The following is a 19,212-nucleotide window of genomic DNA, read 5'->3' as shown; positions in this document are numbered from 1 at the left end:
GTGATCAAGTTGTCCCACATGGGGCTCACAGTCTTAATCCCCATTTTACAGATGAGATAACTGAGGCACAGAGAAGTTAAGTGGCTTGCGCAAAGCCACACAGCTGACAATTGGCAGAGCCAGGATTTGAACCCACGACCTCTGACTCCAAAGCCCAGGCTCTTGCCACTGAGCCACTGCTGCTACTCTAATAATAAGAATGATGATGGCATTTGTTAAGCACTTACTGTGTTCAAAGCACTGTTCTAAGCACTGGGGGGGGGGATACAAGGTGATCAAGTGGTCCCACATGGGGCTCACAGTCTTAATCCCCATTTTACAGATGAGGTAACTGAGGATCTGAGAAGTGACTTGCCCCAGGTCACACAGCAGACATGTGGCAGAGTCGGGATTCGAACCCATGACCTCTGACTCCCAAGCCTGGGCTCTTTCGACTGAGCCACGCTGCTTCTCTGTAGGAGGGAGAACAGGGTCTGATGTCGGGGCTGAAGGAGAAATTTCGGTATGAAGACATCAGAACCTGTGCAGAGCAACTGATTATAGTGCTGGTGGTTTGCTCTGCGCCCCCTCGGTCTCCCTCTCTCATCCCTTCCCGTCCTGCTCCCTCTGGGGCATGGAGTGCCACGAACAAGTAGGTGGTATTCATTCAGTGCTCACTATGTGCCAACCTCTGTGCTGAGTGCTGAGTTACCTAGGAGCCAACCAGGTCAGACACAGCCTCTGACCCACGGGGGACTGAGTGTCTACTAAGCTCTCGGGAGAGTACAACATATCACTATAACAGAGTTGGTACACACGTTCCCTACACGAAGGGGGAGGAGAAGAGGAATTTAATCCCCATTCTTTTAGACTGTGAGCCCACTGTTGGGTAGGGACTGTCTCTGTATGTTGCCAATTTGTACTTCCCAAGCGCTTGGTACAGTGCTCTGCACATAGTAAGCGCTCAATAAATACGATTGATGATGATGATGGGGAAATTGATGGACAAGGAAACGAAGTGACTTGCCCAAGGTCACACAGCAGACAAGTGGCAGAGCTGGGACTCAAACCCAGTTCTCTTGATTCTCACTGGGCCAACGGCAGGCTCACGTGACCCTGCGGATCGCAAGAAAGTCCCAGATAAAAAGCAAAGATCCCCCCGAAGCCAGAGTGAAGAATCTGGGCTGATGGGTGTTCCCTTCATCTTTTCCTCACCTCTATGCCTCCCTACCGAGGAACCCAACCCCCTCGGTCAGGGGCAGCCTGTCAGCAGAGTAGGTATGAGAGAAGAGCAGCAGCGGGAGGAATCCCCCCAGAAGCTCAAGGATGGGTGAAGAGTTAAAGGTCACTGAAGACAGCACAGGTGGAGAGGTCATCAGCAAACCCCTGACCTCTTCGTTTTTTCCTTTCTGAAAAATGGACTCCAAGGTCACCCACCCACGGGGTGGTGAAGTGGAGGGAGACTCTGGGACAAGCGGCCACAACCCAACTCCAGTGAGGCCGGGGCTGAGGGGAGTCAGGAGACGCTGCAGTGGAGGGGATAGAGGGGGGCGAGGGGACACTGCAGCGGAGTGGACAGAGAGGAGGAAGGGGACCCTGCAGCGGGAGGGACGGAGAACACTGCAGTGGAAGGGATGGAGGGGAGTGAGATTACACTGCAGTGGCTAGACGGAGGGGAGGGAAGGCATACTGCAGCTGAAGGGACGGAGAGGAGCGAGGGTAGACTGCAGCGGAAGGGTGGGGTTTGAACACCACAAAGCACTGCTGCTCTCGAGGGGGCCTGAAAGAGGCTGGGAAGGGTCTTCCCGGGGAAGCTTCAGCCCCAGGAAAGACTCTCTGCCCACACCAGGGAGGAGTTGTCCATCTTGACGGCAGGGGGATGGAAGAAATGACCTCCTCAGAGGCCAAGCCCAGGGCCAGGGAGTGATCTACGACGCTCCAGAAATAAAAACGTTTCAGAAGCTCCCACCCTGAGCAACGGGAGGCAGGGATCGGCTACGGATGGAGTCACCAGGGTATCTTCGCTCCCAACTGGTCCCCATAGGGGAGGGGGGGTGGTCAGCAAGCTGGTCACCAGTCCTCCAGCTAGCCGACTGTCCCTCACGGGCGAGACCAGAACCCCCCTGCTCTGCCCCTGTGCCCAGGCCCTCCCTCCCCGATCCATCAAGCCTCCGAGAGCAATAAATCACTGAAGCTTCTGCAGGCTGCAGCTCTGCTCCCCGGCAGACAGGCGTGTCAGCAAGGAGAGAAGCTGATGCTCTGGGCTATTTCGGGAACCAGGTCTCCATCACGCTAATTCACTGTCTGGTCGGACGGCGGCTCGTTTGCAATAAATCCGGGTGGTAAATATTAACCTTGGGCCTCGTTGGCATTCTCCTTGAGGCCCCGGCAGGTGCGGGGAGAGGGAGGGAGCGAAGAGAGAGGGTAGGGTGGGAGGAGGAGAAATGTGTGTGTGTGTGTTGGGGGGGTTTAGAAGGGGATTGAGTGAGGGGAGGGATGGGCACAGAGGAGCTCAAAATTGCCGAACCCGGCCTTTCCCGTCCTTCCTCCTCGCTCGTGACCTTGGAGTCACTTTGGACTCCTCTCTCTCATCCCCCACCCTCCCATCTCAGCCGATGGGTCCCTAAATCGGGCCGACTCCCTCGGCAACGTCGCCTGGAGTCGATCGATCAATGAACGGTATTTACTGACTGCTTATTATGGGCAGAGCACCGTGTTGAACGTTTGGGAGACTACAACAGAATGAGCGGACACATTCCCTGCCCTAACGAGCCTACAGTCACCCCTTCTCTGCGCTCAGATCCGCCGCCCCGGTTCAGCCCTTACCACATCTTGACAGCCCTGCTCCCCCGTAGCTTCCAGAATCATCTTTCCGAAATGCCAAACGGATCACCTCGCTGCCCTCCTCCGAGCCAAACCTCCAAGAGGCTTTCCCACTGCCTCTCCTCCACACCCATCCGCCCTCTCCTCCGGCCTCTCCCCGGCTCACGGTCTTCACACCCTCCTCAGCTATGGCATCTGCCGCGCTCAACTCTCCCGCCTCCGGCCTAATGCTCAGGCCTCCCACCCCACAGAGCCCTCTCCCCCCTTCAGCTCCATCAAACCATGGCCCTCGCCTCCTCCACAGCCCTTCTAAAAAGCCACACCGTAATAATGCTAATTATTAAATGCTTCTGTCATGACACACGCTAAGCACGGGGGTAGATACAAGATAATCAGCTCAGACGCAGTCCCTGTCCGACACGGAGCTCACAGTCCACAGAGGGAAGGCGAGGTGTTTCATCCTCCTTTTACCGATGAGGAAACTGAGCCCCTGAAAAGTGATTTCCTCCCCTAGACTAAGCACCTTTTTAAAAAAAAAATGGTATCTGTTAAGCGCTATGTTGCAGGTTAATCAGGTTGGACTCGGTCCACGTCCCAAATGGGGCTCACGATCTTAGTCCCTATTTTACAGATGAGGTAACTGAGGCACAGAGAACTGAAGTGACTTGCCCAAGATCACCCAGCAGAAAAGTGGCAGAGCCAGGATTAGAACCCAAGTCCTCCTGACTCCCAAGCCCATGCTCTATCCACTAGACCACCCTGCTTCCCCTTGGGAATGTGTCTACCGACTCTGTTACAGTGTACTCTCCCAAGCACTTAGTACAATGCTGCGCACACAGTGAGCGCTCAAGACATAGGATTGGCAGAGAGAAGACAGCTTTCTCTCACCTCCACTCCAACCCTCATCCATACACTTCTTATTTCTTTTATTCCCTTGGACTTCTTGATTCTCTATGCTCTCCTACTCTGTTCACAGCCTTAGCCCCCTCCTTACCTGCCCTTAGAACATAAGCTCAGGAATCACGTCTACCGACTTAATTCCAGTGAATTTCCCAAGTTCTTGATACTAATCACTCAGTACTGACTGAGTGAAGAGCTAGAATCTTATACTCTTGAAAGCTCCCTAATTCAGGGCTTTGCTCGTATGGGTTCTCAAGCACAATCAATCAATCGTATTTATTGAGCGCTACTGTGTGCAGAGCACTGTACTAAGCGCTTGGGAAGTACAAGTTGGCAACATATAGAGACAGTCCCTACCCAACAGTGGGCTCACAGTCTAAAAGGCACAGTGAAGTGACTTGCCCAAGGTCACACGGCAGACAAGTGGCAGAGCTGGGATTAGAACCCAGGTCCTTCTGACTCTCAGGGCAGTGCTCTATCCATTAGGCCAGGCAGCTTCTCCCGGCTGGGAAGCACCGTGGCCACCGTGGGATGGGTAGCCTGGGCCAAAAGGATGACGGGATTCCCCCCCGAAGCCCAATCCAGAGACCGGAGACGGGGCGGGGATGGATAGGGATGAACGCCAACCCTCTCGAGTGGTCCCTGAGCCCTCCGCTGCTTCTTCTCGGAAATAAACCCCCCCCGCCCCCTCCCCAGACCCGCGGCTCCAGGATGGCGGAGCGTGTGTCGCTCCGACTCCAGAAGGCCGCCCGGGAGCTCCCGCGGCGGGAGGCGGCATGGGGAGACAGAGATGGGCAGACAAGCCGCAGGAGACCCCAGAGCTGAGGGGAAGAGGACGGGCTTCCCATTCTCAGGCCTTGGAAAACTCAAATCCCGCCCGAAGCCCTGGGCTGCAGGAACCCTGGGAGAATTTCTACCTCTCTCGGAACAGTCATCAGTGTCTGTTTACTACCAATAATAATAATAATAATAATAGTGGTACTTGTTAAATGCTTACTATGTTCCAGGCAGTGGGGTGGATACAAGCGAATCAGGTCGGACACAATCCCTGTCCCATGTGGGGCTCACAGCCTCAACCGCCATTTTACAGATGAGGTAACTGAGGCACAGAGAAGTGAAGTGACTTAACCGGTACACCCAGCGCCCTCTCCCACCACCACCACCACCACCACATTCCCACAGAGTCCTCAGTCCTGGTTTCTTTTGGGCCCGCTGTCTGATTTCTCTACGTCTCCAGCCCAAGCTGATTTACGCAATTCTATTTATTTTATTTGTACATATTTATTCTATTTATTTTATTTTGTTAATATGTTTTGTTTTGTTCTCTGTCTCCCCCTTTTAGACTGTGAGCCCACTGTTGGGTAGGGACCGTCTCTATATGTTGCCAACTTGGACTTCCCAAGCACTTAGTATGGTGCTCTGCACACAGTAAGCGCTCAATAAATATGATTGATTGATTGATTGATAGTTGATATCATTCTGGAGGGATTAGGATCACCCTGGAGGGGATAAGGCTTGACCGGAATGGGGGCTCCCCAGGGAAGGACATTGCTGGGTGACCTTGGACAGGTCATTTATCTTCTCTGTGCTTTGGTTCCCTCATCTGTGAAGCAGGAATAAAAGATACCTGCTCCCTCTTCTTATTAGACATTGAGTGACTTTTGGGACAGGGACTGTATCTGCTCTGACGATTTTGGATCTACCCCACTGTGTAGCATAGCGCATAGCACACAGTAAGCACTACAAACTCCATCATTTTTAAGAGGTTCCCGATGGGGTGACCGCCTTTCTATCAGTCACGGGGTTCAGCCCCTGACTTTGATCATGAATCTTTTATTAAATTTTTTTTTAAAAAAGATAAATCTCCCTTTGACATGAGCCTGGTGTTGAGTGGAAAAAGATTTTGTTTTCTGCTGTTTGACCAGATTGAGTGGGAAAAAGTTGGGGCGGGGGGGAGAGGAAAGGGGGTAGTCAAGAATTCGGTTTCATCCAGGGGTGCAGGGGGGAGGGGGTGGTGGAACCCACCTCATTATGTCCATTAAATGACTTTTAAATGTTTTCCCCGCAAGCACGTGAATGATTTAAGGCCCGCTGTGGAGCCAACGGGAGCCACGGCTGAGGCCCGCCGGGACAGCCCTGTGGGCTTTACAGCTTTAATTGTGGGAGAGGAATGTGTCTACCAACTCTGTTATACTGTACTCTCCCAAACGCTTAGTACAGTGCTCTGGGTTCGGGAAATACCATTGACTGACTGACCACCTCGGTGAAACTTCTTCGTGGAACAGATGGGAGGAGGAGGAGGAGGAAGAGGAGGACGAGGAGGAGGAACCAGGCCAGTCAGCCACTGAAACAACAAGTAGGGGACAGAGATACACTTCCAGGAGGGTCTCCCGGCCAGGGCAGAGAGCGACCACCTGGGGAGAGCACCGTTCACCACCCTTTGCAGGAGTGGAGAAGTGGGAAGAGGAGGCAAGTCTCTTCGCTTCTCTGTGCCTCACTTTCCTCATCTGTAAAATGGGGATTAAAATACTTGCTCTCCCTTTCCTCTAATAATAATAATGGTTAAGTGCTTACTATGTGCCAAGCACTGTTCTAAGCACCGGGGGGATACAAGGTGATCAGGTTGTCCCACGTGGGGCTCACAGTCTTAATCCCCATTTTACAGATGAGGGAACTGAGGCACAGAGAAGTGAAGTGACTTGCCCAAAGTCACCCAGCTGACAATTGGCAGAGCCGGGATTTGAACCCATGGCCTCTGACTCCAAAGCCCGGGCTCTTTCCACTGAGCCACGCTGCTTCTCATAGAACAGGGACCTCTAGACTTTTAGCTTCACGTAGAACAGGGACCACGGAAGTCCTGATTATCTTGTATCTGCCCCAGTGCTTACCAAATGCTAGTATTATTGTGAGGGTGTAAAACAAAGGGAAGGCCAGGAAATGGCATCTCCTCCAAGAGGCCTTCCTGGAGTAAGCCCTCATTTCCCCTACCAATCCTCCCCTCTGGGCTACCTATGTACTGGGATCTGTACCACTTACGCACTTGATATTTACCCCCATCCTCAGTCCTTATGTACATAACCTCAGAAGGACTTGGGTTCTAATCCCAGCTCTGCCACTTGCCTGTTGTGTGACCTTGGACAAGTCACTTCACTTCTCTGGGCCTCAGTTCCCTCAGCTGTTAAATGGGGATTAAGGCCGTCAGCCCCAGGTGGGACATGGACTGCGTCCAACCTGATTAGCTCGTATCTACCCTAGAGCCTGGCACACAGTAAGCACTTAAATACCATAAATAATAATAATAAAACCTTACACACTGCCATTTCCCTATCTGTAATCTCGCGACTGTAAGCTCTTTGGTGAGCAGGGATCATACTCTTATTGAACACGGTAAGCACTTAAACACCATTTAAAAAATAATATAAAGGCAAACCTTACACCCTGCCATTTGCCCTAACTGTAATTTAAATCTTTCTCCCTCTCTAGACCGTAAGCTCTTTGTTGATAGTTGTTCGTGTCTATCAACTCGTCTTGTGCTCTTATCGCACTCTGTGTTGTACTCTTCAACCTTGAATGAAGAGCGGGGGGGGAAGAGGAGACTCGGAAGGTGAAGTGAGGGACTGTAGGGGGAACGGAATGAGAGGGGCAGAGGGAGGAGGAAGAGCGGAAACGGGGATGCTGGGGTAGGGGGTGACCCTTAATCCGTCAAGTCGATCCAGCTAGGTTTTGGTTCATGTTTAGGGGCTGCCCCTTCTCCAACTCTCTACCCCTCAGCTCAAAGCACCACGCCACCAACCAGGGCTTGAAAAATAAAAACTTGCACCCATTCGAGTTAGAAGTAGAGTGACTGGACCCTCTCAGCCCCCGGTGAATTCCCTCGGCCTCCCTCAGCATCCCCCGGCATATTCCCCATCCAGTCTTCTCTGAGGCCTCTCTCTCGTGGAGCCGGCCTGCTTTCTAATCTCACCCCGTCCCGCCGCTTCCCCGAAAATTACGTAGCGGATAGTCCCGGGACCGCTTCCCGATCTACGGGCCGGGAGCGCGGAACACAGGACGCTCTACTCATCCTGGGCCACCCCCTCAAGCCCGGGCCCCGGAGCGTTACCTTCACAGACGTCCTCCTGCTCCTGGAAGCCGGCCCCGCAGCTGCACCTCCCCACGGGCACGAGCCACTCTCCCTCGGCGCTGCAGTGCATGCGGGGAGGGCTGTCCGGCTCGCCCTGGGCGTGGGCCACGCAGGTCCCCAGGACTTCCACCAGCGTGGCGAAGGCGGCCTCGGCCACGGTGCCCGGGAAGGCGGCCAGGTTCCGCACGGTGGCCGGGCAGCGCTTGTAGTAGACCCGGACGGAGACCAGGGCCACGCAGGCGCCCACGTCCTGGAAGCCCAGGTGGAAACCGCTGCGGGTCAGGGGCCCGATCTCCCTGACCTCCGTGTTGAGTTTCATCTTGCGCTCGCCCAGGTCGCCCTGCGTGAAGCTCTCGTCGGCCGCGATGGTGTCCACCTTGCGGTGGCGGCCCTCCCGCAGGCCGGGCCCCAGATCCGCCTCCGCCTCGGCGTAGTACAGGTTGAAGGTCTCCTTGCAGGTGCCCGCCACGCCCGGGATGCTGTTGCAGTCGCGCAGGGTGAACTTGAGCTCGATGAAGATGCGCTGGCCTTGCTGTCGTCCTATCCAGCCCGTCTGCAGCCAGTTGTTCTGGTTGGGCTCCAACACGTTGCACACTTGGTAGGTCCGGACGGGGCGTAGATGCTCGTCCACCCCGCTGATCTCCTCCCACTACACAGAGGAGATGGACACCTCAGGCCCCCCCCACCTGGGGGGTGGGAGGGCGGGGCCTTCGCCGACCTCCTCTCCCCTCTCTCGGAGAAGCCAGAAGGGGCTCTGGATAAACTACACGTCTGCCGGGTGACCTTGGGCAATTCACTTCACTTCTCTCTGCCTCACCTCGTCTCGAAAATGGAGATTAAATAATAATAATAATAATAATGGCATTTGTTAAGCGCTTACTATGTGCAAAGCACCATTCTAAGCGCTGGGGGGGGGGATACAAGGTGATCAAGTTGCCACACGTGGGGCTCACGGTCTTAATCCCCATTTTACAGATGAGGTAACTGAGGCTCAGAGAAGTTAAGTGACTTGCCCAAGGTCACACAACAGACATGTGGCGGAGCCGGAAATCGAACCCATGACGTCTGACTCCAAAGCCCGTGCTCTTTCCACTGAGCCACGCTGCTTCTCTATCCTACTCCCCCCGACTTAGACTAGAGGCCCCATGTGGGACAGGGACCGTGTCCAACCTAATTAACCTGTATCTACCCCATTGCTCAGAACAGTACTTCCCAAGCTCTTAGTCCAGTGCTCTGCACACAGTAAGCGCTCAATAAACACGACTGAATGAATGAACAGTGCTTGGCAAATATTAAACACTTAACAAGTACCACTATTATTATTATTACAGGGACACAGACTGGTCACTCCCCGCTTCTGCAGGGGAGCTCGGTCCGGCTCGGCCTCAGTTTTTCCCATCTGTCAAATAGGGAGAGCGTCCTCCCAGCTGCTCCCTCTTGACTCCGGCATCGGCTCCGGCTGCAGCCAAGGGCCTGTCTTGGGACACGGAGCTTCGGGAAGCCCACTGAAACCCAGCAGGGCTGGCTCCTCCCTCCGTCACCTGGACACACTGAGGCAGAGCCAGGGAGCTCGCCTGGCTTCCGGCCTTGCATCACACCAGCGTGGAGCGGGGAATACGATCTGAGGGCTCTGCTTTTACGCTCCGGCTGATTACCAGGAGCCCTCCCTGCTGTCCGTGTCTCGCCACTGACAGATAAATGGGGACTGACCGAGCAGGTGGCTGAGGTCGGTAGCTTCCTGGCAAACCACACTCTGCATCTGGGCTGCAGCAGCAGCTGCATTGCAGTACAGACCTCCAACCCGCCCCAGAGCCCACCCTGCCCAGGCCTGGGAACCTGAAATCCCTCCCCGTGGCTAGCCTGCCCCTCCCCAGGTTGCAATTTCTTCTACCTGCACATTTGGTTTAGGGCATCTCACCTCCCTCCCGCCTCCTCCCTTCCCCTTCCCTTGGGCTGCAGCTCCTCAGGCCCCCTGGGCCTCCGGTGCTTTCAGCAAAAATGCAAACTTCCAAAGTGACTCTTCCCTTTTTAACCCGGTCCCCCAGTCCGTCCATCCCCAAAGACGGAGCTGGTCTGGGTTTGTGTTCCTCAGTGGGAAGGGGGAGGAAAGTGTGCAAACTGGGCCACACACACTCTCTCCTCTCCCCCCGCCACCGCAACTTGTTTTTTTCCAAAGTTTGACTCACCCCATTAGGTGGGAATGCGGTCCAGTCCAGCTCAGCCCGGGAGTCCTTGGAATCTAGCAGGACAACTGGAAAGTCAGACACACACACACACACACATGTAGACAGAGAGAGACAGAGAAAGAGAGAGGTATGGAAAATTGGGTGGGGGGAAAAGTCTGGGATCCTGGTACTACGAGTGGAGATGATAATAATGGTATTTGGTAAGCGCTTACTATGTGCCAAGCACTGTTCTAAGCGCTGGGGTAGATACAAGGCCATCAGGTTGCCCCATGTGGGGCTCACAGTCTTCAACCCCATTTTCCAGATGAGGTAACTGAAGCCCAGAGAAGTTAAGTGACTTGCCCAAAGTCACACAGCAGACAGGTGGCAGAGCCGGGATTAGAACCCACAACCTCGGACTCCCAAGCCCGGGCTCTTTCCACTGAGCCATTTTAATTTGCCAAGTAACCCTCTGGCAGCCTAGTGGTCAGGGCCCTTGTCCCTAGCTGGAGTCTCTATGGCCTGTAAGGATTGGTGCTGTCCATCCTCTCCCCCTCCCCATCCCCCTGCCTTACCTCCTTCCCCTCCACACAGCACCTGTATATATGTATTTTTTTTACTCTTTATTTACTTATTTTATTTGTACATATTTATTCTATTTATTTTGTTAATATGTTCTGTTTTGTTCTCTGTCTCCCCCTTCTAGACTGTGAGCCCGCTGTTGGGTCGGGACCGTCTCTATATGTTGCCAACTTGGACTTCCCAAGCGCTTAATCCAGTGCTCCGCACACAGTAAGCGCTCAATAAATACGATTGAATGAATGAATGAATTTTTCCAAGATTTTTTTTTTTTGGTGGTGGGGGAAGTTGAGGGGAGTAGGGAAGGGAAAAGGAGGATGAGACTTGAGGCCAGTGAACCCAACTGTGAGCCCACTGTTGGGTAGGGACCGTCTTTATATGTTGCCAACTTGGACTTCCCAAGCGCTTAGTCCAATGCTCTGCACACAGTAAGCGCTCAATAAATACGATTGAATGAATTTTTCCAAGATTTTTTTTCTTGGTGGTGGGGGAAGTTGAGGGGAGTAGGGAAGGGAATAGGAGCAAAAGGAGGATGAGACTTGAGGCCAGAGGACCCAACTGTGAGCCCACTGTTGGGTAGGGACCGTCTTATATGTTGCCAACTTGGACTTCCCAAGTGCTTAGTACAGTGCTCTGCACATAGTAAGTGCTCAAGAAATACGATTGAATGAATGAATGAATTTTTCCAAGATTTTTTTTCTTGGTGGCGGGGGAGGTTGAGGGGAGTAGGGAAGGGAATAGGAGCAAAAGGAGGATGAGACTTGAGGCCAGAGGACCCAACTGTGAGCCCACTGTTGGGTAGGGACCGTCTCTATATGCTGCCAACTTGGACTTCCCAAGCGCTTAGTCCAGTGCTCTGCACATAGTAAGCGCTCAATAAATATGATTGAATGAATGAATGAACTGTGACCCAAATGGGGACTTAGAGGAAAGGTGAAATAGAGCTGTAGGGGGGGAGACCAGAAGACTTATAATCAGGTGAGATGAAGTGGAGGAGAAATGGGGTTTGGAGAGGGCAAGGTGGGCTCACTCATTCTTCCCCTGCCCTCCAGGTTTCCTCTCTCAGGAAGTCCCCAGGGTGGGAAGAAGCTCAGGCTGAGGGGAGCAGCTTGGGCCTTCAGAAAGTATCATTTTTCGGTCTTGCGGCTAGACCGTAGTAGACCGTTAGCTCCTTGAAGGTGGGGATTGTTTCTACTGTTGTTTTGTTTGTCCTGTTGTCCGTCTCCCCCTTATCATGATCAGTCGTATTAACTGAGCGCTTACTGTGTGCAGAGCACTGTACTAAGCGCTTGGGAAGTACAAGTTGGCAACATATAGAGACAGTCCCTACCCACCAGTGGGCTCATGTGAGCCCGTTTGTTGGGTAGGGACTCTCTGTTGCCGAATTGTATTTTCCAAGCGCTTAGTCCAGTGCTCTGCACACAGAGAGCGCTCAATAAATACGACTGAATGAAGGAATGAATGAATACTAACTCCATTGCGCTCTCCCAACGGTTTAGTTCAGGGCTCCGCACAGTGTAAGTACTTTGTAAGATTAACTGATTGCCTGGGGGGGCTGACCCTTCCAGACTGCAAGCCGTTGCTGGGTAGGGGTTGCCTCTATTTGTTGCCAAATTGTACTTTCCCAGCGCTTAGAACAATGTTCTACACACAGTAAGCACTCAATAAATACGACTGAATGAATGAATGAATAGGGATTGCCTCTATTTGTTGCCAAATTGTACTTTCCCCGCGCTTCGAACAATGTTCTGCACACAGTAAGCGCTCAATAAATACGATTGAATGAATGAATGAATAGGGGATTGCCTCTATTTGTTGCCAAATTGTACTTTCCCGGCGATTAGTATAATGCTCCGCACACAGTAAGCGCTCAATAAATACGACTGAATGAATGAATGAATAGGGGCTGCCTCTATTTGTTGCCGAATTGCACTTTCCCAGCGCTTAGTACAATGGTCCGCACAGTAAGCGCTCAATAAATACGACTGAATGAATAGGGATTGCCTCTATTTGTTGCCGAATTGTACTTTCCTAGAGCTTAGTCCAGTGCTCTGCTCGGAGTAAGCGCTCAATAAATACGATTGAAAGAATGAATCATCATCATCATCATCAATCGTATTTATTGAGCGCTTACTATGTGCAGAGCACTGTACGAAGCGCTTGGGAAGTACAGATTGGCAACATATAGAGACAGTCCCTACCCAACAGTGGGCTCACAGTCTAAAAGAATGACTAGGGACTGCCTCTGTTGCTGAATTCTATTTTTCCTAGCGCTTAATACAGTGCTCTGCACACAGTAAGCGCTCAATAAATACGATTGAATGAATGAATGAATAGGGTTGGCCTCGATTTGTTGCCGAATTCTATCTTTCCTAGCGCTTAGTACAGTGCTCTGCACAGTAGGCGCTCAATAAATACGATGGAATGAGTGAATGACCACCTTGTCCGCTCCCCTTGTCATTCATTCATTCATTCCGTCGTATTTATTGAGCGCTTACCGCATACACAGCGCTGTACTGAGCGCTGGGGAGCTACCCCAGCCCCGACGAGGCCCCGTCTAACGCGATTATTGCCCATTTTCCTTCTGCGTGGCTCAGTAGAAAGAGCCCGGGCTTTGGAGTCAGAGGTCATGGGTTCAAATCCCGACTCCGCCAATTGTCAGCTGGGTGACTTTGGGCAGGTCACTTCACTTCTCTGGGCCTCAGTTCCCTCATCTGTAAAATGGGGGTGGAGACTGTGAGCACCCCGTGGGACAACCTGATCACCTTGTATCCCCCCCCCACAGCGCTTAGAACAGTGCTTTGCACATAGTAAACGCTTAACAAATACCATCATCATCATCATCACCTTGTAACCTCCCCAGCGCTTAGAACAGTGCTTAGCACATAGTAAGCGCTTAATAAATGCCATCATATATATAACCTCCCCAGCGCTTAGAACGGTGCTTGGCACATAGTAAGCGCTTAATAAATGCCATCATATAGATACAACCTCCCCAGCGCTTAGAACGGTGCTTGGCACATAGTAAGCGCTTAATACATGCCATCATATAGATAACCTCCCCAGGACTTAGAACGGGGCTTTGCACAAAGTAAGCGCTCAATAAATGCTATCATATATATAACCTCCCCAGCGCTTAGAATGGGGCTTTGCACATAGTAAGCGCTTAATAAATGCCATCATATAGATACAACCTCCCCAGCGCTTAGAACGGTGCTTGGCACATAGTAAGCGCTTAATAAATGCCATCATGTAGATACAACCTCCCCAGCGCTTAGAACGGTGCTTGGCACATAGTAAGCACTTAATAAATGTCATTATATATATGACCTTATTATATCAATGTCATTATATATATAATTATATAATTATATTTAATTATAATTATATATATATATAACCTCCCCAGCGCTTAGAACGGCGCTGGGCATATAGTAAGCGCTTAATCCATGCCATCATACAGATACAACCTCCCCAGCGCTTAGAACGGTGCTTGGCACATAGTGAGCGCTTAATAAACGCCATCATATAGATACAACCTACCCAGCGCTTAGAACGGTGCTTGGCACATAGTAAGTGCTTAATAAATGTCATCACATATCCCAGCGCTTAGAACGGTGCTTGGCACATAGTAAGCGCTTAATCCATGCCATCATATAGATACAACCTCCCCAGCGCTTAGAACGGTGCTTGGCACATAGTAAGCGCTTAATAAACGCCATCATACAGATACAACCTTCCCAGCGCTTAGAACGGTGCTTGGCACATAGTAAACGCTTAATAAATGTCATCATATAGATGCAACCTCCCCAGCGCTTAGAACGGTGCTTGGCACATAGTAAGCGCTTAATCCATGCCATCATACAGATACAACCTCCCCAGCGCTTAGAACGGTGCTCGGCACATAGTAAGCGCTTAATCCATGCCATCATATAGATACAACCTCCCCAGCGCTTAGAACGGTGCTTGGCACATAGTAAGCGCTTAATCCATGCCATCATATAGATACAACCTCCCCAGCGCTTAGAACGGTGCTTGGCACATAGTAAGCGCTTAATCCATGCCATCATATAGATACAACCTCCCCAGCGCTTAGAACGGTGCTTGGCACATAGTAAGCGCTTAATAAATGCCATCATATAGAGACAACCTCCCCAGCGCTTAGAACGGTGCTTTGCACATAGTAAGCGCTTAATAAATGCCATCATATAGAGACAACCTCCCCAGCGCTTAGAACGGTGCTTGGCACATAGTAAGCGCTTAATAAATGCCATCATATAGAGACAACCTCCCCAGCGCTTAGAACGGTGCTTGGCACATAGTAAGCGCTTAATAAATGTCATTATATATATATAAGCTCCCCAGCGCTTAGAACGGTGCTTGGCACATAGTAAGCGCTTAATAAATGTCATATATATATATATGTGCTTGGCACATAGTAAGCGCTTAATCCATGCCATCATACAGATACAACCTCCCCAGCGCTTAGAACGGTGCTTGGCACATAGTAAGCGCTTAATCCATGCCATCATACAGATACAACCTCCCCAGCGCTTAGAACGGTGCTTGGCACATAGTAAGCGCTTAATAAATGCCATCATATAGATACAACCTCCCCAGCGCTTAGAAAGGTGCTTTGCACATAGTAAGCGCTTAATAAATGCCATCATATAGAGACAACCTCCCCAGCGCTTAGAACGGTGCTTGGCACATAGTAAGCGCTTAATAAATGTCATTATATATATATAAGCTCCCCAGCGCTTAGAACGGTGCTTGGCACATAGTAAGCGCTTAATAAATGTCATATATATATATGTGCTTGGCACATAGTAAGCGCTTAATCCATGCCATCATACAGATACAACCTCCCTAGCGCTTAGAACGGTGCTTGGCACATAGTAAGCGCTTAATCCATGCCATCATATAGATACAACCTCCCCAGCGCTTTGAACGGTGCTTGGCACATAGTAAGCGCTTAATAAATGTCATTATATATATATATATATATATATAAGCTCCCCTGCGCTTAGAACGGTGCTTTGCACATAGTAAGCGCTTAATAAATGTCATTATATATATATAAGCTCCCCAGCGCTTAGAACGGTGCTTGGCACATAGTAGGCGCTTAATAAACGCCATCATCCATATAACCTCCCCAGCCATCATATATATAACCTTAGTATAACATACTAAGCGCTTCATAAATGCCATCAAAAAACAGAAGTGAGGAGGGGGCGTCCGCTCAGACCCGCCCCCGGGGACCCGAAGTGGGGGCGGCGTCCAGTCCATAGCCCCGGCCCCCAGCGGCCGGAGGGCTTCTACTTCCCCAGCGCTTAGTACACAGTAAGCGGTCAATAAATACGGTTGAATGAATGAATGAATGATCGGGGGGGGGGGGGGCGCCTTCCGCGAGTCGTCCGTTCATTGCACCGCGTTTGGGGGTGGCTGGGCAGGGCGCTCAGGGTGTCCCCGCCCCGGTCCGCGGAGGGTCTCACCGTGGTCGGCCGCCCCGGGCCGTCCGGGCCCCAGCACCAGCAGCCCGAGGAGCAGCAGCGGGGGCGGCGGAGGGGCCGCTGGGGACGGCGGAGGGGGCGGCGGCGGAGGGGCCGCCGGCGGAGGGGCCGCCGGGTCCCGCGTCCGTGCGCCCGCGCCGTCCATGGTCCGTCCGCCGGCCGCCGCTCGCAGCCCCGACAGCCCAGGCCGACACGACCACCCGCCAATCGGAGCCCGGAGGGGGCGGGGCCCGGGGAGGGGGCGGCCAATCCCGGCCCGGTGGGCGGGGCTTCGGGGGACAGGGGGCGGGGCCCGGGGAGGGGCTGGCCAATCGCGGCCCGGTGGGCGGGGCTCCTGTGAAAGGGGGCGGAGCCTGGGGGGCCGGCCTCCGCCGATCCCGGCCCGGTGGGCGGGGCTTCGGGGAAAGGGGGGGCGGGGCCGACCAACCGCGGGCCGGTGGGCGGGGCTCCAGGGAAAGGGGGCGGAGCCTGGGGACCGGGCTCCTCCAATCCAGGCCCGGTGGGCGGGGCTTTGGGGAAAGGGGGCGGGGCTGGCCAACCCCGGGGCGGTGGGCGGGGCTCCGGGGAAAGGGGGAGGAGCCTGGGGGCCGGGCCCCTCCAATCCCGGGTCGGTGGGCGGGGCTTCGGGGAAAGGGGGCGGGGCCTTAGGGTCGGGTTCCTCTCCTCCCAGGGCTGATGGGCGGGGCTTCGGGGAGAGGGGGAGGGGCTGGCCAATCCCGGGGCGGTGGGCGGGGCTCCGGAGAAAGGGGGCGGAGCCTGGGGAGCGGGCTCCTCCAATCCCGGGGAGGTGGGGGAAAGGGGGCGGGACCTTGGGGGCGGATCCCTCCGATCTCAGGGCTGTGGGCGGGGCTTCGGGGATAGGGCGGGGCCTTGGGGGCTGTCCAACCCCGGGCGGTGGGCGGGGCTCCGGAGAAAAGGGGCGGGGCCTGGGGTCCGGCCTCCTCCAATCCCAGGGTGGTGGGCGAGGATGGGGGGAAAGGGGCGGGGCCTGGGGGCGGGCTCCTCCCATCCCAGGGCGGTGGGCGGGGCTCCGGGGGAAGGGGAGGGGCCTCGGGGCGGTTCCTCCAAATCCCAGGCGGTGGGCGGGGCTACGGAGAAAGGGGGCGTGGCCTTGGGACGCCCCCTCCAGTCCCTGGGCGGTGGGCGGGGCTACGGAGAAAGAGGGCGGAACCTTGAGGCCCGGGGCTGTCCAATCCCGGGGAGGTGGGCGGGGCCCCGGAGAAAGGGGGCGGAGCCTGGGAGCCGGGCTCCTCCTATCCCGGGGCGGTGGGCGGGGCTACGGGACAAGGGGGCGGGGTCTTGGGACGGTTCCTCCAATCCCGGGGCGGTGGGCGGTGGGCGGGGCTACGGCGAAGGGGGCGGAGCCTTAGGGCCGGGTTTCTCCAATCCCAGGGTGGTGGGCGGGGCTCCGGGGGAAGGGGGCGGGGTCTTGGGGGCTCTTCTCGGCGAACCTCCCATTCATTCATTCCTTCAATCGTATTTATTGAGCGCTTACTGTGTGCAGAGCATTCATTCATTCAATCGTATTTATTGAGCGCTTACTGTGTGCAGAGCACTGGACTAAGCGCTTGGGAAGTACAAGTTGGTAACACATAGAGACAGTCCCTACCCAGCAGTGGGCTCACAGTCTAGAAGGGGGAGACAGACAACAAAACAAAACATATAAACCAAATAAAATAAATAGAATAAACATGTACAAGTAAAATAAAGAGTAATAAATATGTACAAACATATATACATATATAGAGGTGCTGTGGGGAGGGGAAGGAGGTTTGTTTTTTTTTTTTTTTTTTACTTATTCTGTTGACACCCGTCCACATGTTTTGTTTTGTTGTCTGTCTTCCCCTTCTAGACTGTGAGCCCGTTGTTGAGTAGGGACCGGCTCTCTATGTTGCCAACTTGGACTTCCCGAGAGCTTAGTCCAGTGCTCTGCACACAGTAAGCGCTCAATAAATACGATTGAATGAATGAATAAATACGATTGAATGAATGAATGAATGAGGTAAGGAGGGGGGATGGGGAGGAGGGGGAGAGGAAGGAGGGGGCTCAGTCTGGGGAGGCCTCCTGGAGGAGGTGAGCTCTCAGTAGCACTGTACTAAGCGCTTGTACTAAGTACAATTGGGCAACAGATAGAGACGGTCCCTACCCAACAACGGGCTCCCAGTCTAGAAGGGGGAGACACCCATCCGCTCCTGGAGATCTAAGCGGCCTGAGTGCAGACTTGTAATGAGCTACTGGCCCTGGATCTTGGCCAAGTAAAAAAGATTGTTGATGTTATCCGTTGCCAGGCTGGTACCTGGGGGTGGACGGGAGGATGCCCGTCCTTTTCTGCAAATAGCGATGGCATTTGTTCAGCGCTTACTATGAGCTAAGCACTGTTCTAAGCGCTGGGGGGATACAGGGTGATCAGGTTGTCCCACGGGGGGCTCACAGTCTTCACCCCCATTTTACAGATGGGGTCACCAAGGTTCGGAGAAGTTAAGTGTCCGAGGTCACACAGCAGACATGTGGCGGAGCCAGGATTAGAACCCATGACTTCATTCATCCAGTCGTATCTACTGAGCGCTTACTGTGCGCAGAGCACTGTACTAAGCACTGACTTCTGACCCCCAAGCCCGGGCTCTTTCCACTGAGCCATGGTGCTTCTCTAGCGGCTGTGGTGGCATTGACTGAACAATGCACTGCACTAGGAATCGGGAACAAGACTTTTCCAACCATCGTCAGACTACTCCCAGAGTCTCTCCCTGTCTCCCTCTTCCCAGACTCGTAGCCGCAGGACACCCCGACTCTCCCTCTCCCAATTGACACCTCCCCCGCCATGTCCCTCCAGCAGATCCCAGGAGCCCGGGCAGCCTTCCCGCCTTCTCGTCAGACTCCTGCTCCACTCGGGCAGGTGGCTGTGTGTTTATAAATAGTCCCTTGACAATTAGCTGGAAAATTACCGGAGGGAGAGGAGGCGGTGGGTCCCCCGTTCCCGTTCGGAAAGAGGCCGAGGGGGATCCGGTGGGAGGAAGACTCCTGCTGAAGGATTCGGGAGGCCATTCTGATTCCCTGCTCTCCGGTTGAATAAAAGGACCCATTTTGTGTGAGCCCTTGTGTGAGTGGAAGGAGATGGAGGCCTCATCAATCA

The 19,212-nt window shown here is 53.5% G+C and overlaps 1 protein-coding gene across 1 annotated transcript in view; it reads right to left on the bottom strand.

Moving 5' to 3' along the window:
• Positions 1–19,124, bottom strand: part of EPHA10 (EPH receptor A10) — a 52,591-nt gene extending 33,467 nt beyond the window's left edge. The window contains exons 1-8 of the mRNA XM_038758632.1: positions 19,025–19,124; positions 18,318–18,378; positions 17,363–17,426; positions 16,891–17,170; positions 16,622–16,754; positions 16,065–16,351; positions 10,012–10,064; positions 7,805–8,474 (exon numbers count right to left, since the gene is read on the bottom strand). Coding sequence (XP_038614560.1) covers positions 7,805–8,474; positions 10,012–10,064; positions 16,065–16,351; positions 16,622–16,754; positions 16,891–17,170; positions 17,363–17,426; positions 18,318–18,378; positions 19,025–19,124 — 1,648 coding nt within the window. The remainder of the gene's footprint in view (positions 1–7,804; positions 8,475–10,011; positions 10,065–16,064; positions 16,352–16,621; positions 16,755–16,890; positions 17,171–17,362; positions 17,427–18,317; positions 18,379–19,024) is intronic.
• Positions 19,125–19,212: the final 88 nt, after the last annotated feature.

This window comes from Tachyglossus aculeatus, chromosome 16, assembly GCF_015852505.1.
Source record: "Tachyglossus aculeatus isolate mTacAcu1 chromosome 16, mTacAcu1.pri, whole genome shotgun sequence".
NCBI classification, from domain to species: domain Eukaryota; kingdom Metazoa; phylum Chordata; class Mammalia; order Monotremata; family Tachyglossidae; genus Tachyglossus; species Tachyglossus aculeatus.
Note: the sequence above shows the minus strand (reverse complement) of the source record. Positions and strands in the feature narration are given on the sequence as shown.